Source organism: Chrysemys picta, chromosome 1, assembly GCF_011386835.1.
Source record: "Chrysemys picta bellii isolate R12L10 chromosome 1, ASM1138683v2, whole genome shotgun sequence".
Classification (NCBI taxonomy): domain Eukaryota; kingdom Metazoa; phylum Chordata; order Testudines; family Emydidae; genus Chrysemys; species Chrysemys picta.
This window is the reverse complement of record NC_088791.1, coordinates 156,954,399-156,978,959: the sequence shown is the minus strand read 5'-3', so window position 1 is coordinate 156,978,959 and position 24,561 is coordinate 156,954,399. Positions and strand designations below refer to the sequence as shown.

The 24,561-nt window shown below is 43.8% G+C and overlaps 1 protein-coding gene across 2 annotated transcripts; it reads left to right on the top strand.

Annotated features, from left to right (window-relative positions):
- The first annotated feature begins 59 nt into the window (after positions 1-59).
- LOC103307511 (cell cycle control protein 50C-like) lies at positions 60-24,561 on the top strand. Of its 2 annotated transcripts, XM_065587647.1 has the most exons (8): positions 2,389-2,526; positions 3,072-3,278; positions 5,267-5,377; positions 6,819-6,920; positions 8,672-8,762; positions 10,732-10,872; positions 11,856-12,065; positions 14,088-24,561. In XM_065587647.1, the coding sequence occupies exons 3-8, from the start codon at positions 5,372-5,374 to the stop codon at positions 14,273-14,275; spliced, it is 738 nt and encodes a 245-aa protein (XP_065443719.1). In that variant the 5' UTR covers positions 2,389-2,526; positions 3,072-3,278; positions 5,267-5,371; the 3' UTR covers positions 14,276-24,561. The 2 variants fall into 2 exon arrangements, with proteins under 2 accessions (XP_008176670.2, XP_065443719.1); XM_008178448.4 differs by lacking the exon at positions 3,072-3,278 and having other exon boundaries at positions 60-2,526.

Genomic DNA, 24,561 nt, shown 5'->3' with positions numbered 1-24,561 from the left:
AGGACACTGAGGATGAGTGCACTTGTCCTGAGTGAATCCCACAGCCACTCTTCTTCTTCTGTCCCCTCCTTCCACTCTTCTAAAAGGAAACCTTCACTCCCCCTCTAAGAGTGATAGAAGACAGCCCATGCCAGTTATGGGCACCTCTGGCCCAGAAATTCCCAACCCTCACTGTTGCTGTTTCCTAGCATGCAGAAGGCATCTGGCCATTACAGAGACCAGTCCAGAGTTAGTCAAGAAGTTTTAGCCATATCGCTCCTTTAGTACCTTATGTAGCTACCCCCACAGCGTGTTGATGAGTTAGAGCTCTCTTGTCCTCCACAAACCCTATCACTACATTATATTATAAAGATGCATACTGGAAAATAACAGTGGCTCTTGCACTCTCACCACGGTTCATGCTAGGGCAGGAAACTTTGAAGGCTAAGGGCTTCTTAAGATAGAAAAATTACCATGATACCTACAGCATAAAAACAGTCTTATCTTGCAACTCTTACTCATGTGAGTGATCCCACCAACCAGTGTTGCTATTGTCATGAGATAGAAGCTGTAGGATCATGACCATATCTGCCGCTGACAAATCATGTGATATGTGATGAAGACTGGCAAAATTTGCTGAATACTATTCAACCACCGCTGCACATCAAAGTTAGTGCATGTTAGTGGGTACTGTGTTGCTGTAGGGACCATCTTTCAAATAGACACAAAACTGAAGCCCTGGCCACTTGTGGTGAGTAAAAATCCTATAGCCCTTTTCATGAGGTTTATCTGGTTTCCACATTATCAGTAAATAAAGCATTTGTTACTAGAATTTTAGTTAATTTTGATTACTATGATGTCTGAATACGATTTGCTGTCCCTTGGCTGTGTTGGCTCTATAGAGCATATAGAGTAAAACATGTTCATTGGACTAGTTAGCAAAATATGGACATCTGTAGTAGGGAACACTCAATTTGATTGAAAAATGAAACAAAGTTTTTAGTAAACATTTCTGGGTGCTTTTGGCTAAAAGTCAAAACTGCCTGTACTTGGATGATTTAATAGGAATTTATTTAATCAAACATTGATGTGATCTGTTAACAAATTCCATTTATAAAGCATGTCAGCCAGTGAGTACGAGGGAATATACCTTGGGATACAGTCTTAACTATTTAGCTCTTGTTCTGTCAAGCCACTTACTACACTGCTAGATCTCTACCTTGACCTGCAGCTTCTGTGTTGGTTACGTTGTTGACTAGATTGTGGTCAGGCCTAAGGTGAGGTGATGAGAAGAGGGTACAATGATCTTTCCTTTTGGGATCTTGTGCTCCCAGTGCAAAAGGGGGAGGGATGCACAGTACCAAAACTAGCACTGGAGAACTCAAAGGGGGCCATAGCAACTCTCCAAACGCTGTGCCCTTACAAAGGGCGTTGCAGTTCCTGCCTTGGTAAGTTCTCCAGCAGAGACTCTCACTGGGTAGGAGCCTTTCACATTGTCATCCAACACAGCATTCTCTTGTAAAAGCCATTTTTGCTTTTGATAACACTGCTCTGTTTAGGGTGACTATGGAAATAAAGGAAAGAGAGGGCGTAAGGGATCAGACTGTGTACAGATCTTTCAAGTAGCAGGCAGTGTCCCTGCAAGTGATCAATAGCTCAGAACTTAGTGAAACCTAATAAACTCTTTACAGTAGAACCCAAGAGTTATGAACCCCAGAGTTATGAACTGACCAGTCAATCAAATACCTCACTTGGAACCGGAAATACGCAATCAGGCAGCAGCAGAGACCAAAAAAAGGAAACACAGTACAGTACTGTGTTAAATGTAAACTACTAAAAAATAAAGGGAAAGCCGCATTTTTCTTCAGCATAGTAAAATTTCAAAGCTGTATTAAGTCAATGCTCTGCTGTAAACTTTTGAAAGAACCATAACATTTTGTTCAGAGTTACGAACATTTCAGAGTTACAAACAATCTCAATTCCCGAGGTGTTCATCACTCTGAGGTTCTACTGTACTAAGTGGTGCAGCAGAAAAAGACACTCAGTGACTTTCCCAGAGTGTCCGGAGTGTCTAGGGTGCAGTCTCTATGACTCTGACTAAAGTACATCGTGGCTGATAGCACCAGCTGATTAAGGTGATTGAGGTCACCAACAGACAAGATGAGCCTGTAGTGAGGAAGAGAGGTCTAGTTAATGAGTAATTCCAGGAAGTAACAAAGGTTTATAGAAACAACACAGCCTCCAACATCAGAGAGAGTTTTTAAGTTGAGACCAAGTCTAACACAGACACCCTTACCCCATCCCCACCCCCCAAAACACACACCCTTCTCCAACAGCAACAGCATGAAAAATAAGAAGAGCCAAGGAGCACAGGAAAGTCCCTCCAGATGTCCAGATAACAGCGCATTTAAACAACAGAAACTGCCAGCCTGGAAGCCCAAGCTCACAGCTCCGACTGTCCTCTCCAGCTTCTTTACCATTGGAGTCTTCTGCCTCCTCATGGGAATCTGCCTAATATTGTATGCAAGAAGTGTCAAAGAAATCCAGGTTTGTTTGAGGTGGTTTTCTTGAGGAGTGTTATTAGAGAATGGCTCATAGGGGGGTAGTAATTCTATCATGGATGTACTTCCTTTACCCAAGGGTGTCAAACGAACCCACAATACCCCATGTGAAAGTGGGCACCATTAAAAAGCCAGCATTTGCTAATTTACCAGATGGCAATATCTGGGACATTGTCATTTGTCCCTGTGATTAGGGGAGGAAATAAACTGTGGGAACGTTGGTATTGTTAGGCACTAGAAAAATGTCAATAAATATTTGCCAAGCCAGAATCCTAAAACACAAAGAGATTCCTCATGTGTTAATGATGGCTGCAGCAGGTAGAGCAGGTTGAATATTAAGGCCAATTTCAAAATCAAAGTATTAAATTCAATCCACTGACTTGTTACCTCCTATTATTTTGTTCTCTATGAGTGTTTAGACAGCTAGTATTTGTGTAAATGATCATGAATCTTGAAAGTTTCACAATTCTAGCAAAAATTATTACTAGGCTGATAAATTGTTTTTGAAATGTGTTATATGATTTTCTCTAGTTTTGAAAATTTGTCATCCAGTTGGGAAGTAGTACAATACTATGTGTACCAATCACACACCCTGGATAATGAATAGACCAGCAAAAACAAAAAAAACAAAAAAACCCCAGGATTGGTTTGTGTCTGACCTGTGAACAGAAAAGAGGAATAAATCTGCAACTCATAGTATTCACAATGAATAATTCAACCTGTTTTAGCTGTAATTAGGTAATTTAATATCAGTTTTATGGGAGGGGGGCGGGGAATGTTAAAACAGAATGATTTACACAAGGTCTCACAGCAAGTCTGTTGGCCAGCACACTAGTAGGCTCCCAGTTCTCTCTTCAGACCGCTAAACCACATTGCCATCTGTGATGTACATACTGTATACAGCAGCCACTAGAATTGACAAGGACAGCTAGATTATTTCTTTGTTTGGCCTGTGGGGCGAAAAAATCAAACAAAATAGTACATGGTGATTTGCGTGGGCCGGTTACCTTACAGGAAAAAAATGTGGCTTGTTTATCCATTAGGATGGTCTCACAGCCCAAACTTTGCCTCTTCTATTTTGTAGTCTGAGCGTACACTGTAATGGATAAAAATATAAAAAGAAAAAGAAATTGTCGGTCCTTATTATAAATTTTTGCTAAATGTTATAGTAGGATGGTATTATTTTTCAGTTATTAAGTGCACTTGTTTTGGATGAAAGGTGCTAAATAAATGCAAAATATTAAATAGAGTGAGAAAAGAATGCTATTTTTAATTTAGTGTTTGCCCCAGTTACTGTGGACCTGACTCTCACCCCTGCTTTGCTCTCTTTGTGCTGCTCAGATGGCACAAAAAGAGCAGAAACTGGTTTCATCCCCCACACTCCAACTGGGGGATTCCCTTGTTTGTTGTTCATTTATTTGCCGAGGGTGCCTGGTGAGTGCAGCGCCAGCATAACTGGCTCCTATAGCAAACCCCCTGCAATTCAGGATTAGAGGGTAGGAATCCAGAGCACTCCAGGTATTGTCATCTGGCAGACAGCCCCTGGGGATTGTTACCAGCTGATGGAATTCAGGTCAGCCCTCAGGGCAATCTAAACTCCTCCCATGCTGTCAGAGAGCCAGCTGGAGAATCAGGGTGGGGGGGGAGGGCACTGGCTCCTCAGCAAGAATAGGATTTAAGTTAGGGATAGAGTTTTCAAAAGTGTCTTTGGGACTTAGAAGCCTAAATCCTACTGACATCCAATGAGATTAAGGCTTCTAAGTGTTGAAGTCACTTTGGAAAATAGGACTTAGGTTCCTGACTCTCTTAGATGCTTTTGAAATTTTTACCCCCAGTCGTGTGCATGCCCACATTGAGCAAACCTGAAGAGAGAGGGCCGTTTGTAGACCCTGGCAGCTGAGTGTCTAGTTTTTCCCAAAGTGGGGTTTTACAGCATATAATCGGGGTGGACAAAACTTTTTGGCCCGAGGGCCACATCTGAGTGGGGAAATTGCATGCAGGGCCATGAATGTAGGGGTGCAGGAGGGAGTGTGGGGTGTGGGAGGGGGTGCGGTGTGCAGGAAGGGCTCAGGGCAAGGGGCTGGGGCACAGAAGGGATGCGGGGTGTACAAGGAGGCTCAAAAAGGGGGTTGGGGTGCAGGAGGGCGTGTGGAGTGCGGGAGGGGGCTCAAAAAGGGGGTTGGAGTGCAGGAGGGATGCATCAGGGGGTTGGGGTGCAGGAGCGGTGCGGCAAGGAGCTGGGGTGCAGGATGTAGGAGGAGTTTGGGGTGTGGGCTCCGGCCCGGCACCACTTACCTAGAGCAGCCCCAGGGTGGCAGCGGCGCGCAGTGGGGCTAAGACAGGCTCCCCGCCTGTCCTGGCCCCATGCCGCTCCTGGAAGCAGCTGGCACTACGGCCCCCTGGGGGAGGGGGGGCAGAGGGCTCCGTGCACTGCCCTTGCCTGCGGGTACCTCCCCCGAAGCTCCCGTTGGCTGTGGTTCCCTGTTCCCAGCCACTGGGAGCTGCAGGGGGCGGTGCCTGTAGGCGAGGGCAGCGCACGGAGCCCTCTGCCCCCCCCCCACTCCCCCAGGGGCCGCAGGGACATGGTGCCAGCCACTTCCAGGAGCAGTGGGGAACCCGCAGCGCCACCGGGGTGGCAATCCCACGGGCCAGATCCAGATCCAAACCCCTGATGGGGCTTCAGCCGTAGTTTGCACGCCCTGATACAATCTTTGCTTGTTTGACAGATTAACTATTCAGACATATGTTTGAATTGTTCAAAACTGCGTGAAAACTCCTCTAACTGGGATAAAGAATGCAACTGTTCTGTGCACTTCACACTGCAGGAAAATATGCTGGTAGGTAAATGTGTGAAACCAACCATAGACCAGAGTTCCTGTATTTCTGTATGTGTAAGAAGTATACATTTTGTCCTATAAATGACACTAAGCCAGTTTCTTGAGGGCTTTATGTCAATACCTTTCACAAACCTAAAGCCCCTTATATCCAAAATATGTGCCTTTACATTGTTGTTATTCATTTTGGCAAATCCCATAAATTAAGCAAGATCAGGCTACATAATATTTAGACTGGAGATCTCCCAGGTGAAAACAGGTGCTGCAAGAAGTGATGTAGATTCAAGAGGTGACTTCTCTTTCTTCTGAATCAGTAGTGAGTCAATGCCCCAGTAGGGACCCAGTGCCACACCCTGGTGTTAGTTGGTACTGTGCAGCTGGGGTAAGATCTTTCAGATGAGACATAAAACTGAAGCCCTGGCCACTTTTGATAAGTAAAACTCCTGCAGCTGTTTCCACAACTTTAGGGTTCTTCAGAGTGAAAGGGGCTATAAAAGCAGTAGATGAAAATCCTTGAGCCGTAAGAATGTCTCAAGGTTTGAAGAACATCTAAAATTAAAAGTAAAAATGTCAGTTTCCCAGATTGCATGCACAAACTGGTACTTCTGCTGCTTGTATTAGATCTGGTCTGTAGCTTCAAGACTCAAAATTTTCAAAAGGGCTAAAGGGCTTGTCTACACTGCACTAAAGACAGGCCTATGAGGGTGTGTACTGCAGAATGCTCTAGCATGTTGCTCTCTACCTGGCCTATGTAGACCCTGGTGGTGCAAACTAAAAGGTACCTAGTGTGCATTAACATAATCCTGTGGACTACATCAGTGCAAGGTGTGCAGTACTGCAGGGTGTTCCTGGGGCCGTTGCTGCACTCTGCGGTTCACACCCCCATTGACTGGTCTGTGGCACCATGTAGACAAGCCCAAGTCTCTTTTCAAAAGGGATTTAGGAGCCAAAAGTGCCTAAGTCTCTTTTGAAAATAGGACTTAGGCTCCTAAGCATTTTTGAAAATTTTACCCTCAATCTACAGCACTCTCAGTGCAGCACCTTTCGCAAGTGCTAAATTCACTTTACATTTATTTTTTTTTAAAAGCTGATAATTGAATTTAATAATCTTAACATATTTAGAAAACTGTTGGTCCAATCCTGCAACCTTTCCAAATAAAGAGACTGTGACCTCAGTAGAACTACTCACGTTGTTTCATAGCACCTTCCATTCAGCGATGCCAAAGCAATGTGTGGGGGAAATGATGGTATTCTGTCCATGCTCCACCCACAAACACAAGATAAGTGAATTTTTCTGCTAAAATAGTCAGCTGAAATGTAGTTAACACTACGTCCATCAGGCTGTCCGCCCTCCCTCGCCCGGTATTTTTTTTCAACAGTTTGTAAAAATGACCTATTTTGTTTATGCTCTCCGCATCCTATATTATTCTCCTTTGAATTCTAGGGTGATGTTTTTATGTACTATCGTCTGCAAAACTTTTATCAGAACCACCGTCGGTATGTCCTCTCCAGAAGTGATGCACAGTTGCTGGGTCAAGATGTAAACGTAAGTGTATTTCTTATTGACATCCTCAATATTTTCATCAGGTGAGGAGGCTCTTAGTGTGTGGTTCTCTGGTTAAAAAGTAGTTTCTAGTACTACACCTGCCTCTGGGTCCTTCTGCCAGTTTTTGTGGTTTTACAACATTTACCTTTTTTATTTTTATTTTTTTACTGTTTCTCCTCTGTTGCTGTGTAACCTTAGATCACCAGAGTTCCTCCTGGAGTCTCTTGTTGCAACACGGCCCCTCTATTTCCCCTCCAGGGTAGGCTGTGATTATAAACCACAGTTGGGCCCAAAAGTGCATAAAAAAATCCAGAGCTCATTATTTTTATTCCTCTGTTTCTTTAAATTCGGAGCACTAGACTTGGCCACCTCATTTGTGGGGAATAGAAAATGTGGTCAGCTGCAAGGGGTTAAGCTCCCTTTCTCAACTCTTTAGTGAGTGTCATCTCCGTGAGGTTAGAAGGCACTGTAAACTTTTCTACTAGCATTTCCCACTTAGAACAGTTCACAGAGATATTGCAAAGTTTCGGTATTAAATACAGAAGCAACAGTCACAAATTGTAACTCTGATAAACAATTTGGTTGTCTTAGAAGCTGTAGCATGCGTATGCAAACAGGGAAGCAGACTGACTTCAATGCCTGGAAAAGGAGTTTTCATAACATTGTGCTTTGAGGTCTACAGATCACAAGTGCCGAGAATTATCAGCAATATCATTAGTAGTTGGATTTTATTGAAGGTTTGCTAGCAGTTTTAGACACAGTCTACACGAGTTGGGGACATGGCTACAAGACAGTTGTCCTGGGGAATGGATGGCATTTAGCAGTTTTTTACGCATGTCTTCGATCCATGGTAAAGGCTTAGATAAGTCCAACGTTTTAGCAGAGTTTGGGGATGCAGTTAAATGTCCTGTCTACACTGAAAAATGGAACCATGTTGTAACTGGGTCAGGGAATACATCATTGTAACTGGTTGTAATTGTTATTTGTAATTCTAGTCTAGATTGGCCCTAAGGTCCTCTCTAGGTTGCAGCCTTTATTTTAAAAAGTGACTAAGTGCTGAGCACTCACCCTTCGAATGCCAGGCCCCTTTAAGAGGACTCAAATGGAGTACCAACAAACTGAGGCAATCAAAACCATTTGTTTGAACATATCAGCCTTCAGGTACAGCAGTGTTGAGGCACACGGTTACAACATCATTGTAGCCCAGCTGTGGTTATATCATGGAGTCGCATTCCAGTGCAGATGGGAAAAACCTTTTTATAATCCTGTTAACAGACCTAAGTTGGTCTTTCAGTGTTGCAACCACTTTCTTGTATGTAAAATATGAATATAATGGAAGTAAAGAGACTAGAGAAAAAAAATCTCTATTGTTTTCAGTATGTTTAGTTTCCGCATAAACAGTTTCACAGTTTCCCCTGTAAAGTTAGTTGGTTTTCCCTGTTTGTGTGGCTCTGTCATACAGCAAAAATCTATCTGTGCTGGGAAATATGCTGCCAGCAGCTGTGTAGACACTAGACCACGGCAGATACGCCTCACCCCAGTCTCGTTCTATTTGAGCCCGTCTCTAATGTGACTGGAAAGCACTGGCAACTCCTAGCACTTTTAGGTGTTTGGCGATTTTCTTTTTTGGGTTGTTGTTTTTTTCCCCTTTTTTTTTTTTTTTTTAAAGATGGAAATAAGAGTAAAAGATTGACCAAAAAAATGTTGATCAGGAAAAGACATTTCTAATTGTCCTTTGACCTTGCATTCAGATTCAGAACAGCAATTGTGCGCCTTTCACAATCTATCCAAACGGAACTCCAATGGCTCCATGCGGCGCCATCGCCAACAGTATGTTCAATGGTAAGTACCTTCCACATCTGATTCATTCACCTGCACAGATGTAACTAATTTAAATATCTCTGTGCTCCTGAGACCTCACAGAGCCCCATCTAAGTGCTGATCCTTGCATGTTCTCTACATGTCTGATCCTTGCATCTCTGTCTGTCTCTCTCTCTCATATATGGATGTTAAACCGTTTGACAGTGTGGCCAAAGTGGATATGGCTCCCTACGTGCTGCACTGCAATGACTCCACTTACATTACTAAACTCAGTGAGTGCAGGGGTCCACCCACATGATCCAGTTACAGGATTGGGGAACTGAGTATCCTAGAAAAAGAGGAAGTCAGTAATCTACAGACTTGATCCTATCTTTACAACAGGCTATTGAGTGGGCCTAGAAAACTCAGCTTCCGCTTTCTTAGGGTGACTGGCTTAAAAGTGTGTGGCACATTCTTGAAATGGAGAATCTGATCTAGGGTTGGTCTACACAAACAGTTGCACTATCTTAACTAAAGTTGTGTTTCTAAACTGATGCAAACCTCTCTATGGACATACTTATATTGGCTTAATTATCCTGACTTATAGTGATTTAACTTGTCAGTCAATTTACATGTGCAAGCTAAACTACTATAACCAGTTTTAAACCAACACAAGGCCAGATCTGCACATCAATGGCTTTTGTACAAGCACAACTACATTGATTAGAGAATCTAATCTTTTTTTAACCAATATAGTTATACTGATACAGCAACTCTAGTATGGATGCAGCTATGCCAATATAGCTTCTCCACTTCTCACAACTTCAGTGTGTAGACACAGCCTCACTCTCATGAAGACAAATCAAAATGTTTCTTCAAGACATTGACTCCCTAGGTTATATCTTTACTGCAAAAAAAAAAAAAAAAAAAAAGTGCATTTATACAGCAAGATTACTTTCTCCCTGTAGAATCCTGGTGGAGACAAGGCAGAGGTAGTTTTTACCTCGATGTTGCTAGCTGAGGTTAACACTAAACCCCCCACCTGGAGTTTTCCTCAACAAAATACAGTGAGATAAAAACTACCTGTCCTGTGTCTCCTCCAGGATTTTACAGGGAGAAAGCTTTCCTGACATTGTTCTCAGAAGCTGACAAGCTAATTAATAAAGAACTACAGTTTTCAGGTTTTAAAAAGATAAACCAGTTTAAGGTTGTAGCTACTTGTCACATTATCTCTTTCCATATTTTCTCAACATAAACAAAGATGCATATTCTGTTCCATGAAAATGAAGGGGTGATGAATGAAGGGTACACTTTCCCTTAGTTTCTTTTTGGATGTTGGAAACGATGATTAAAGGAAATTGCTGTTAACAAGTTACAAAGGCTCTTCAGCCTATAGCAGCTTCAGTTAACAAGTCTTCTTCATATATCTTTGACATTTGATTTTTGCATATTATAGAACCTGTTTCAGAAATGCAAGTGGAGACTTCAAACCCCAGCAAGTAGGATCACATTCACTTCAGTTACACTACCTAACAAAATCCAAGGCAGGGGTAAATAGGAGAGTAAGCCTTCTCATAGATTGTAACTAGCATTCCTTCTCTAGCTCCTCAAAAAAACAAAACAAAACAAAACAAATAAAATTCAGGTCACACAGTCCCAAGAATTTGATCACAGAGGAATCAAGGGATGTAAATTAAATACAGCTGTGGATATTCTGTCATGGTGATGCAAGGAGAATTTCCAGTAGAGATATGGTCAGCTTTTAAAACTTCCAAGGGTGCTGTTACTCAGGAAATTTAAATGGTCCTTTACTTGTGAGGCACACAGAATGTGTACATGATGAAGTAATGATAAAACCCTCTCCCGATCTTTTCTTTGTTTGTTCACAGGACTGACTCTCTCTCTCTCTCTTTCTCTATTTAAGGTTTCACTTAGTCAGGTTGACTACTGGAGTGACTGTTGGAAGTTGTAGACATGTTAATAATATGTATTACTTTGGATCTCCCTGCAGATTCTATTCAACTTTTTTACTATCTTAACTCATTCACTGCTATTGAAGTCCCATTGCTGAAGAGTGGAAATAGTTGGTGGTCAGATAAAAATGTGAAATTTCGGAATCCAACATCATACAATCTCTCTTCTGCATTTGCAGGTAAGAATGATTCCACTGCCATGCCTAAAAGTCTTTCTTCTGTTCGTGGAAGTCTCCTGAGACAGGTACAATCTCCAGGAGACGGGTCTATGTGTTCTTCCCGATGACAGGTAACTTATCCAGGGGAAGCACTGTGAGAGCAACCTTACGAGACCTTCTCCAACTTTTCAGTGGGGAAATATGGCACATTTAGTGAGAAGACTGGGATGTTATGAAGAGAAAAAGATGTTCTAGAAGGTCAGGAGAGCGAAGCCCCACTACTTTCCTCACCATCCTCACCCACTAAAGGTCTTGGGCAAAAGGAGTTAACCAAGTGGAATCACCTATTTGTTCCATCTTTAAATATGTATTCATTAGCACTGTTTTGTTATTACTATTAGTTTGTATTGCAGTAGACTATAGTAGCCCCAGTCATGAACCCAGGACTCCATGGTGCTAGGTCCTGTACAAACACAGAACAAGAAAACAGTCTGTCCCTTAAGAAGTAACAATCTAAGTAGTATCAATATTCTTCTTTTAAATATTGTAGAAAGATTTTCAAATGAACGACAAATAGGATGCATATGTTTACTGCTCTTTTAGTGCATTTTGTAGGTATACAGAAAGGAATCGATGCATAAAAATGAAAAATAAAGGTGAACAATTACATGCAGAGGGAAAGTTGTCTTATGATTAGAATGGGGTACTATTCCTGTACAAGTCGCCTCTCCTGCACTGGTTTCCCCATCTATAAAATGAGGATAATACTATTTACCACAGGGATGTTGTGAGGTTCAGTTCGTTAATGTCTGAGAGGTGATCTGAGATCTTTGGATGGAAAGTGTGATTTGCTCTGTGTCTTGTGAATATTGGACAGAACCTTTGTCTGATCTGTATTTTTGGTCGAACATCAGAAACCCAGAAGGATTAAATAATTTAACTACCTGTCTTAGCAGCATTCTAAACATTGACAGCTCATCCCTATTCTCCATCTTCCTCCCTAGGAACAACAAGGCCTCCTTACTGGCAGAAACCAGCTTATTTACTGGATGAGGAGGATGAAAGGAACAATGGTTATATAAATGATGACTTTATCATCTGGATGCGGGTGTCAGCCTTTCCCACATTCAGAAACCTTTACCGTCATCTCAGACATACCAACCAGTTTGCTGATGGTCTCCCAGCAGGGAATTACACCTTCCACATTACCTACAGTATCCTTTCATCATGTCCAAGGGACTCCTTAATTTTTAGGCAAGTTAAAAAAAAAGATGCCTGCTAGTATGGTGGCTTGCCAGTAATACAACATAAAACCTGAGGGAGATCTAGTTTGGGTTGGGAATCCCTGGATTTCCTGCAGCCTGTGCTGGTGCAGTTAAGACCTGTCTCTTAAATGCCCTATATCAGGCTGTGTGACATTAGATCTAACTTCTGAGGCAACTACTTGCCTGAACTTCGGCTGGAGGCAAAGCCTGGCAGTGCCAGCTTTGGTACAGCTGCTGGGGAATTAAAAAGGCTTAGACTTTATCCACACAGCATAACCTGAGGGGTGAATTTATACTGATATAGTTATACTGCTATCACCTCCTGTGTGGACACACTTAGGGCATGTCTACACTGCAGTCAAGGGTGTGAATGGCAGCTTGTGTAGACATATCTGCATTAGCGGTACTATAGCTAGCTCACTAAAAACAGAAGCGAGGAGGCTGTGGCCAGGGCCATCTCCAGGCACCAGCGTACCAATCAGGTGCTTGGGGGGCCCCATGGAAGGGGGTGGCACGCCCGGCTCGTCGGCAGCAATTTGTCGGTGGGTCCCTCAGTCCGTCTTGGAAGAATGAAGCAGCGTGGTGGAACTGCTGCCAAACTGCCGCTGCCGATCGCGGGGGGCGGGGGGGTTTGTTTTTTTTCCGCCCCTTGGGGCGGCAAAAATCCTGGAGCCGGCCCTGGCTGTGGCGCAGGCTTCAACATAGGCTACATTAGTGAGTACATATCCTGGGAGTCAGGCAGGCTTGTGGAGCCCATGCTGAAGACTGTGCCACGGCATCTTCACTTTTGTTTTTAGTGACCTAGCTAGAGTACAGGGACATTTACACGAGCTGCCGTTAACATCCCCAGCTGCAATGTAGATGTCCCTTATTCTACTATGAGATGGCTGTTTTCTAGCTGAGCTGATATCAGTGGCTCTCAGTCTTTCCAGATGACTGTACCCCTTTCAGGAGTCTGATTTGTCTTGCGTACCCCCAAGCTTCACCTCACTTAAAAACTACGTGCTTACAAAATCAGACATAAACATACAAAAATGTCAGAGCACACTGTTACTGCAAAATTGCTTCTTTTCTCAAATTTACCATATAATTATAAAATAAATCAATTGGAATATAAATATTGTACTTACATTTCAGTGTAGAGTATATAGAACAGTATAAACAAGTCATTGTCTGTATGAAATTTTAGTTTGTACTGACTTTTCTAGTGTTTTTTTGTAGCCTTTTGTAAGACTAGGAAAATATCTAGATGAGTTGAAGTATACCCTTGAAGACCTCTGCGTACCCCCAGGGGTACACGTACTTCTGGTTGAGAACCACTGGACTAGATGTTTGAGAGCCACTGGCTTATGTTGCTTGGGAAGGGGTTACATTAAACTGAATAAAAATGTCCACACATGGAGTTATATTAACCAATAGAATAACTATTTTGGCATAAATGGTAAAACTCTCCCATGTAGACCAGGCCTTAGATGAATAAATGTGACTTAGAATTGAGAGGTGGGGATGCAACAAGAACATTATGTGGAGTGTCCTCATGTCTGAGACGGGATTGTCAAGGAAAGTGCTAAAAGGTTCTTCAGTACAATAGCACCCAGAAAGCTAATTTCCCAGTAATTTTTGGAGGCTGCCTTTAAATCTTCTGATGCAGCTTCAGTTCAGTACATAGTTTATATGAGGATGAACCTGACATCATGTTATTAAAGAATCCAATGTATTTCAATAATTTTGCTAAGACTGTAGATGCACATGATGTGTGTGAGTTTCTTACCCTCACCCAGCCATTTTGGGGGTTGTGGAGCCACTGGTAACAAGAGGCAAGGGGATACAGAATAGTTAAAAGCACCATAAAAGACTTTTACAACAAATGCAAAAATCACCGCCTTGTGTCCTTTGAAGAGTATTTTTTGCACATACCTCACTGTACATTTCATCCTGATTGTTAATTAAACTTTAACGTCGCCTAATCAGATTTCCCTGTTACCAAATTCAAAGGGAAAAAGCAGGTGGTTCTCTCAACCATCACATGGAGTGGAGGGAGTAACCTCTTCCTGGGAATTGCCTACACGGTTTCTGGCGCGGTGATAGTGCTGGCAGGTTTTATCATAACTGCGATTCACTTAAAACTCCGAAAAAAGAAAACGTACTTTCAGAGATAACCCAAATTACATAGCTTTCTGAACAAACATAAAGGTGCACCTTTGAGCAAGGCATGTGGGGAGCATGGACCTTTCACACTGTCCTCCTAGTGGTGGAGACATTTCAGTCATGGTACGGATCTGGTAAACACAAAAGTGTTACGAGCAGGGTGATGTTTTTTCATTACCCGAAACATATATAATCTGTTCAGCTTGGCTTGGTTTATGGTTTTATTAGCATATGAATTACATAGAAGTAAATTTTTCTCTAGTACTACCCATCAAGGTCTGAGATGAGCATCAGTAAGAGAAATCTTAGTCATTTTAGACAAACTCCAGAGATGGTATTGAGCACAATTACTGGGCCAAACCCCAAGGTCCTTACTCAGTTTTTACTAAGTCCTTACTCAGGCAGAACTCCTATTGACTTCACTGGGAGCTTTCGCTGAGTAACAATTGATGCCCTGATACAACAAAGCACTTAGGCACCGGATATTCTCACTGAAATCAGTGGGACTATGCATGTGCTTGAAGTTACATGCAAGCTTAAGGGTCAAATTTTAAAGGTATTTAAAGGAGTTAGGTGCCTTTAAAAATCTGGTCCTAAGAGCTTTGCTACATCAGTGCCTGAGTAAGGACCTTGAAATTTGTCCCCCTAGGAGCATACCCTGGATATTAGGGGTGGGAGAGTCTCTCACTTAAGTGAATGGGGTTGGGTAGAGTTCAATCCTCATTGAATGCATTTAAACCTTCTTTGCTGCTGTTTAGCTGAAGACCGTTTTCTGCAAGGCTGGAGTAAGAGGACAGCAGTGCAGTGATTTACATTTTAAAGGTTATCCTTGTGACAGAAAAGCTAAAGTTTAGACTCTGAAGAAAAGAAGAGATAGGACTAAAACGTAAACATGACTATTTAAATGTAGGCATTAACTATTTCACTGCTGATCACTTCAGCAGAAACATCTAGCTAACATGCTTAGGCCACAATCCCAAATCGTCTCCTACTCTATCCCGTGCCAAAAGCTCCAGCTGTCTCTCCTACACCGTTGCCAAGACCTCCAGCTTCTTACCAGACAACTTCTATGGCATTGTCAATAGAAAATCAGTCAACTTGAAAATACGGGGCAGGATAAACTTAATTTAATTTAATCTACAAATAAATACTGAGACTGCTTAATTGTATCATTTTCATGGTTAGTTCACTTATAAACCTCAGTTTTTAAAAATGTAAATAGAATTTTCAGTCTGTTGCAGAATCTGGGGAACTTTGCTGCAGAATTTAGATCAAGTTTGCCGTGGAGTACATGGATGATTATGAGGGGGTGTGTGGGGGGGTTCATTGTGAAAGTGCATACGAAATTAAAACTAATACTCCTTTACTTAACATGAGTTTCTGTGCTCACTATTTTATACTGATTTATAAACTCCCCAAAATGAAAAAAAAAGAACCTAACATTGATCTTCAGAGCCCTTTACATACATTAACTAACTAATCCTCCCAGCACACCACTAGCCTTATTGTACAAATGGGGAAGTTGAGGCAAAGAGAGATTTAGGGTACAATTTTTGAGAGCATCTGAGGGTATGTGATCGATCTATCGGGGATCGATTTATCGCATCTAGTGTAGACGCGATAAATCGATCCCCGATCACTCTACCGTCGACTCCCGTGCTCCACCGTGGCGAGAGGCGGAAGCAGAGTCGATGGGGGAGCGACAGCAGTTGTCCCCGCACCATGAGGATGCGAGGTAAGTCGACCTAAGATACATCGACTTCAGCTACAATATTCTTGTTGCTGAAGTTGCATATCTTAGGTCGATCCCTTCCCCCCCACCCCGTGTAGCCCAGGCCTAAGTTGCATTTTCAAAAGTGATTTAGGCACTTAGGAGCTTACGGATGGCACTTAGGAGCTTCCGCTATGCTTAGGAGCTTACGCTATGCTTAAAACGCTGTAGCAGCGCAGCTTTACCAATGCAGATGAGCCACTGCAGAGTGTCAGAGAAGATGCTTCTATGCTGACAGGAGAGCGGTCTCCTCTCAGGGCATTTCTACATTATGAAATTAGGTCGATTTGATAGAAGTTGATCTTTAGCAACTGATTTTATACAGTCGATCGTGCATGTCCCCACTAAGCGCAGTAGGTCGGCAGAGTGCGTCCTCAATACTGTGGCGAGCATTGACTCACGGAGTGGTGCACTGTGGGTAGCTATCCCACAGTCCCTGCTGCCCATTGGAATTCTGGGTTAAGCTCCCAATGCCTGATGGGGTAAAAACATTGTCGCAGGTGGTTTTGGGTACATGTCGTCAGTCTCCCCTCCTCCCTCCCTCCTTGAAAGCAACAGCAAACAATCATTTCACACCTTTTTTCCTGGGTTACCCATGCAGACCCCATAGCACTGCAAGCATGGAGCCCACTCAGCTGTACACTGCTTTTGTGAGCATTGCAAGCACCTTGTGCATTATCCTGCAGTATGTGCAGAACTTGGCTAGGAGCTGCCAGCATGAGGAAGATTGTGAGGAGGACATGGACACAGACGTTCCTGAAAGCACGGGCTGTGGCAATTGGGACATCATGGCGGCAGTGGGGCAGGTTGATACAGTGGAATGCCGATTCTGGGCCCAGCAAACAAGCACAGACTGGTGGGACCACATAGTGTTGCAGCTATGGGATGATTCCCAGTGGCTGTGAAACTTTCGCATGTGTAAGGGCACTTTCATGGAACTTTGTGAGTTGGTTTCCCTCGTCCTGAAGCACAGGAATACCAAGATGAGACCTGCCATGACAGTTGAGAAGTGAGTGGCGATAGCCCTGTGGAAGCTTGCAATGCCTGACTGCTACCGGTCAGTCGGGAATCAATTCGGAGTAGGCAAATCTACCGTGGGGGCTGCTGTGATCCAAGTATCCAGAGCAATCACTAACCTTCTGCTAAGAAGGGTAGTGACTCTGGGAAATGTGCAGGGCATAGAGGATGGCTTTGCTGCAATGGGGTTCCTTCGCTGTGGTGGGGCGATAGATGGAACCCATATCCCTATCTTGGCACCGGAGCACCAAGCCAGCAAGTACATAAACCGCAAGGGGTACTTTTCAATGGTGTTGCAAGCACTGATGGATCACAAGGGCCGTTTCACCAACATCAATGAGGGATGGTCGGGAAAGGTGTATGATGCTCGCATCTTTTGGAACTCCAGGCTGTTCGGAAAGCTGCAAGAAGGGACTTTTTTCCCAGACCGGAAAATTACCATTGGGGATGTTGAAATGCCAATAGTTATCCTTGGGGACCCAGCCTACCCCTTGCTCCCGTGGCTCATGAAGCCATACACAGGCAGCCTGGACAGCACTAAGGAGCAGTTCAACTATAGGCTGAGCAAGTGCAGAATGGTGGTAGAATGTGCCTTTGGATGTTTAAAAGGGCACTGGCGCAGTTTGCTGAGTAGGTTAAACCTCAGCAAAAAGAATATTCCCATTGTTATTGCTGCTTGCTCTGTACTCCATAATATCTGTGAGAGTAAGGGGGAGATGTTTATGGCGGAGTGGGAGGTTGAGGAAGATCGTCCAGTGGCCAATTTTGAACAGCCAGACACCAGGGCAATTAGAAGAGTATACCAAGGCGTGCTGAGCATCAGAGAGGCTTTGAAAAACACTTTCATGACTGACCAGGCTACAGTGTGACAGTTGTATGTGTTTGTCCTTGATGCAAAGCTGCCCCCTTTGGTGAGTGTACTTCCTTGTAAGCCAATCCTCCTCCCCCCCCCCTTCGACTGCAGCTGGCACAGGAAATAAAGGCCCTATTGTTCTGAATCCATTCATTCTTTATTTATTAAAAAAAAAACTTGTGATCATTGGCAATGCTGACTAGTAAAAGGAAGCTCAGGTGTACAAAGGGTTTGATAACGGGGTGGGATGGGGGAGGAGGGAAGGACAAGGCCACATTGCTTATTGCAGCCACACTACAAATCAAAGCAGTTTGAATGACAGCATTCTGTTGCTTGGGCCATCCCCTGGAGTGGAGTGGCTGGGTGCCTGGAGCCTTCCCCCCACCCCCCGCGTTCTTGGGCATCTGGGTGAGGAGGATATGGAACTTGGCGAGGAGGGAAGGCGGTCATACAATGGATGCAGCGGCGGTCTGTGCTCTTGTTGCCTTTCCTGCAACCCCACCAGACGCCTGATCATGTCCGTTTCCTCCCCCATTAGCCTCAGCATCTCCTATTGCGTGTTCTGATCACGCTCACTGTATCCTTTCCTGGCCTCACCCACCGAATGCCTCCATGCATTCAGCTTTGCCCTATCAGTGTGGGAGGATTGCATGAGCTTGGAAAACATGTCATCATGAGTGCGGTTTTTTTGCCTTCTAATCTGCAATAACCTCAGGGACGGAGATGATACAGGGAGCATAGAAACATTTGCAGCTGCAGGAGGGAAAAAAGGGAGAGTTCACTTTACAGAAGATACATTTCTGAGAACAAAAGGGAGACTCTTTCACAATGAATCAAGTAATTCACCGCAGACAGCACATGTGTTTTAGGTACAAGGTTGCATGTTGCCTTTTATATTGAGCGCCTGCCGGTATGGTGACACATCACACATGGCTGGGCAACAGAATTTGGTTTGCAGACAGCCATGGTAAGCCAAAGGGTACGTGGGGTTGGTTTCTCCACATTCATAACATGTGGGAATGGTTTCAAACTGCAGCGCCCTCCTTTCCCATAGCAACCAATGCCGGTTGTGTTTGCCATTTAAAAGGAGGGGCTGGGGTTTTGGGGTGGATGTGTGGCACATCCCTCCCCCACAGCGTGGCTATTCTCTGGGATGATCCCTTTTAGCCAAGCGCAAACAGCCCAGCATGCCCGGGGTCTAATGTGTCGGGGATCACCAAACAGAGGGGATTACTGTTCCCTTACAAAACTTCCCCTATTTCAACCAGGTGACCATGAATGATATCACTCTCCTGAGGCTGACACAATGATAAAGATCGAATGTTGCATGAATGCGACCAAAACCCAGGACCATTCGCTGCCATGCTTTGTGCTGCAATGATTCCAGACCACTTGCTACTGGCTTGGCGTGGTAAAGTGTCCTACCATGGAGGATGAAATAAGGCAGCCCTCCCAGAAACCTTCTGCAAAGGCTGTCAGAGTACCTCCAGGAGAGCTTTATGGAGATGTCCCTGGAGGATTCCTGCTCCATCCCCAGACACGTTAACAGACTTCTCCAGTAGCTGTACTGGCTGCGAATGCATCCCAATTGTTCAGGGCAAATCAAGCATTAAACACAATTGCTTTAAACCCCTGAAGCATCGTTACAAATGTGCACTCACCAGAGGTGCCTTCCCCGCCATCAGGGTCCGGGAACAATTCGCCCTGGGAGGATATTGGCTCCAGGGTGAGGAAAAGGTCCTGGCTGCTGGGGAGAACGGATTCTCTGCTTGCCTGCTGTGCATTCTCCTCCTCCTCCTCCTCTTCCTCATCCACAAAATCCTCATCTGTGTTGAGTGAGGCTCCCCCCTTCCAGGTGTCCATGGACAATGGTGGGATAGTGGTAAGGTCCCCCCCTAGAATGGCATGCAGCTGATCATAGAAGCAGCATGTTTGGGGCTCTGACCCGGAGCGGCTGTTTGCCTCCTTTGTCTTTTGGTAGGCTTGCCTGAGCTCCTTAAGTTTCATGCGGCACTGCTGTACATCCCTGGTGTAGTGTCTCTCCACCATGCCCTGTGCGATTTTGGCATATATATCAGCATTTCTTCTGCTGGATTGGAGTTCTGCCTGCACAGATTCTTCTCCCCATACAGCAATCAGATCCAAGGTCTCCCGGTCACTCCATGCTGGAGCTCATTTGCAATTCTGGGGGGACTGCATGGTCACCTGTGCTGCTGAGCTCGCCACGCTGACCAAACAGGAAATGAAATTCAAAAGTTCTCTGGAGCTTTTCCTGTGCACCTGGCTAGTGCATCGGAGTTGAAAGTGCTGTCCAGAGCGGTCACATTGGAGCGTTCTGGGATAGCTCCCAGAGGCCAATACAATGGAATTGCACAGTGCTGCGTCTACACTACCCCAAATTCAACCCAGGAAGGTCGATTTTTAGCGCTAGTCCCTTTGTCAGGGAGGAGTACAGCAGTCGATTTTAAGGGCCCTTTAGATCAGCAGAACAGGTTGGTTGTGTAGACACATTCATTATAAAATTGACCTAACGCGGCTAAATTCAACCTAACCTCGTAGTGTAGACCAGGGCTCAGCATAGTTAATCCATCTCCATCAGAGGCAGTAGCTACGTTAACATAGTGCTGTCTACACCACGGGTTAGGTCAGTATAACTGCATCGCTCAGGGGTGTGGATTTTTCACACTCCTGAGTGACATAGTTATACCATCGTAAGTTTATAGTGCAGACCTGGTTCTTTCCTGCCACACAGAATGCACAGTTTCACAGACAGACTTTTAAGCTGAAGAAGTATGTCATTTATTTGCTGCTTCAGTGAGTGATCAGTCCACTGAAATGGCACAATATAGGGTTAAATGCAAGTGTTTCTCCACATTCATTCAGGTGCTCGCCTTAAATACAATGTTGCAAAGTTATTCATTATATATTGCATAAACGCTTTTTCGGCCTAGCACTAAGATTAGTTTGCTGACCCAGTTGTTTACCTGATCAGGTTGCTGGCTCAGTTTTTTACCTGGCTGTTCTCTTTCCTTGCCAGACAAGCTGGCATCTTTTCACGTCTCAACACTTAAAATATACATTCTACATATTACATCCTACATATCCCCTCCTTTTCTTGTTTTACATGAACCCATCTTTCCGCCCTCTATTATGTACTTGTCCGTTTCTTCCGGTTCAGGATGTCTCCAGAAAAACACCCTCTGCTTGGTGCATATTAATATTCCTGCAAAATCTGTGGGCTTTGTGGTACAAGATGCCATCTGTGTACTACCATTCTTGTCCAATACTTCCATACAGAATGTCCATTACAGTAGCACCACCAATTGTCTTGCTCCTCTGTCATGACTGAATAAGTCCATGGGGAGAGTCCTTTGATCCAGATGACCATCAGTTCAATGATTATTCCTAGCTCTGTCTTTACATTGTTCAGTGTTAGTGGTCGCGGCATGCCTACATAAGTAATACTAGATATGGTTTCTGCACTCAATTAACTTTTATGTGGTGGGCCCCCTACCAGCCATCTGGGGAAAACATGACTTGGGCCATAAGATGTCAACCAGCAGGGCTAGGCTGCTATTGGTGGCCTCTTTATACACAACCCAAATCCATGCCCTACATATCTCAAGAATGCCTGCACATCCCTTGCACGGCATGAGAGGTTGTTGCCAATTAATGTGTCATACACGGGCCTGGAGATGTTAGGCCCGGAACACAAAATGTCTTGCTGAACATTTTGTGTTGATATACACACAACCACCCTATCAAGCAAAACACACAGATTATAATCAAGCCTTGCATAAGACACATGATTATCACTGGCTGCAGGATCAGGTGTTGTATTCCAGTCTCCATGTTTGAATGTATTAAGTCATTCCACCACTTTTTGGCTCCTGCTGTTCTAATGTCTTTTCCTAATTTTATGATAGTGTTCACATCCTCACCCTCCTACTTAACCTGAGGATATGTGACTTCTTGCTTGTTTCTTGAGCCGTGCCCCATACAACCTCTGCTGACTTCAGCAAGACGCTACAATGCATTGATAGAGGAATCTCTAATTTTATATTATGAAACAAATCTCCCCCGACCAGGTTATATTTTGAGCGATAATGTGGGGCACAATTTGCCAGTTTTCATTTCCCAATTTTATACTCTTTAATCACAGAATCATAGAATCATAGACTTTAAGGTCAGAAGGGACCATTATGATCATCTAGTCCAGTGGTCCCCAACGCGGTGCCCGCAGGTGCCATGCCATTGACGTTGCCACTTCTCGGCGGCATTTCGGCGGATGCTCGTCCACCGGCCATGGTCCGCGGTGGCTCGTCGTCTGGTGCCTGCCAGACGAAAAAGGTTGGTGACCACTGATCTAGTCTGACCTCCTGCACAACACAGGCTTCAGAATCTCACCCACCCACTCCTGAATCAAACCTGTGTCTGAGCCATTGAAGTCCTCAAATCATGGTTTAAAGACTTCAAGGTGCAGAGAATTTTCCAGCAAGTGATCCGTGCCCCACGCTGCAGAGGAAGGCAAAAAACTCCCAGGGCCTCTGCTGATCTGCCCTGGAGGAAAATTCCTTCCCGACCCCAAATATGGCGATCAGCTAAACCCTGAGCATGTGGGCAAGACTCGCCTGCCAGACACCCAGGAAAGAATTCTCTGTAGTAACTCAGATCCCACCCCATCTAACTTCCCAACACAAGCCATAGGGCATTTTTATCGCTAATAGTCAAAGACCAATTAATTGCCAAAATTAGGCTATCCATAAACTTATCAAACTTAGTCTTGAAGCAAGATATGTTTTTTGCCCCCACTACTCCCCTTGGAAGGCTGTTCCAGAACTTCACTCCTCTGGTGGTTAGAAACCTTCATCTAATTTCAAGTCTAAACTTCCTGATGGCCAGTTTATATCCATTTGTTCTTGTGTCCACATTGGTACTGAGCTTAAAAAATTCCTATCCCTCCCTGGTATTTATTCCTCTGATATATTTGTAGAGAGCAATCATATCTCTCCTCAGCCTTCTTTTGGTTAGGCTAAACAAACCAAGCTCTTTGAGTCTCCTTTCATAAGACAGGTTTTCCATTCCTCGAATCATCCTAGTAGCCCTTCTCTGAACCTGTTCCAGTTTGAATTCATCCTTCTTAAACATGGGAGACCAGAACTGCACACAGTATTCCAGATGAGGTCTCACAGTGCCTTGTATAACGGTACTAACATCTCCTTATCTCTACTGGAAATACCTCGCCTGATGCATCCCAAGACTGCATTAGTTTTTTTCACGGCCATATCACATTGGCAGCTCATAGTCATCCTGTGATCAACCAATACTCCGAGGTCCTTCTCCTCTGTTACTTCCAACTGATGCTTCCCCAGCTTATAACAGTAATTCTTGTTATTAATCCCTAAATGCATGACCTTGCACTTTTCATTATTAAATTTCATCCTATTACTATTACTCCAGTTTACAAGGTCATCCAGATCTTCCTGTAGGATATCCCAGTCCTTCTCTGTATTGGCAATACCTCCCAGCTTGAGTCATACGCAAACTTTATTAGCACATTCCCACTTTTTGTGCCAAGGTCAGTAATAAAAAGATTAATGACACGTTGCTGCATCGTGTGCCTTCTGAGACCTTGACACCATTTCTGTGCCCTACTAAGGTGACACTTGACACCTTATTAGTATTGTTTAGATCAATGTTTCCCAAACTTGGGACGCCGCTTGTGTAGGGAAAGCTTACTCGTGTTCCCACACCCACCTTTTACCAATTGCAATTACCCTGGCTGATAAACCCAATCCTCCTGAATATCCTCTACACATCCAGAGAAATCCGCATTACCAAGCCTTCCTGCCTCGTCCTTTACAGTACTGCCCATTTATTATCTTTCATAGGGTACATGAGCAACTCATTATGTAAAATGCCAATATTAATGATTGGATAGGTGTGATGTTATGAATGTAATATAATATTTCATTGGAAGGTGATAGGGCCAGAAAGAGTTAATTAACTCAGACTGACATGACCCATGGGTGAACCTTAAGGACTGGTTAGGAAGATATGTAAATTAATAGAGCTTTGCAATGCAAGTCTGCATTGTTAGAGATCTCAAGGGTAGATGTTTGCTCAGGTCTTGTGATGTAAGCAAACAAGTCTTGTCTATTGCTATAACTTTAATTCAAAGAACAAAAAAGGAATATTAACATTTATGATGATACTTGAGTGAAATAGTATTATTGTCTATATGTCTCTTTGAAGGTTGTGGTAACCTGTATCTGAACTGTTTAATTACCCTGTGCTAATTGCCAGGATGTTTGGAAGGAGAGTTAAGCCTATTGCTTTCTCAGGCCGAAAGGCTGCTGAAAATGTATAAGAACCCTGGGACAGGATCCTACTTCATCTCAGATCTGCTTTGGGTTTCAAGAGGGGGAAACCGTAAGCCACAAAGATTGAGATCCCCAGTCATTGACTGGAATCACCCTGAATATGGACATTGGACTGTAACCTATGGACTATATCGAAGGACTTTTGGCAACTACAAACTCATCTCTCATATGTATCTGAACCTCAAGAATTGAATTCAAGTCTGTATGTATATTGATCTTTTAACCAACACTCTCTCTCTTTTCTTTTTTAATAAATTTTAGTTTAGTTAATAA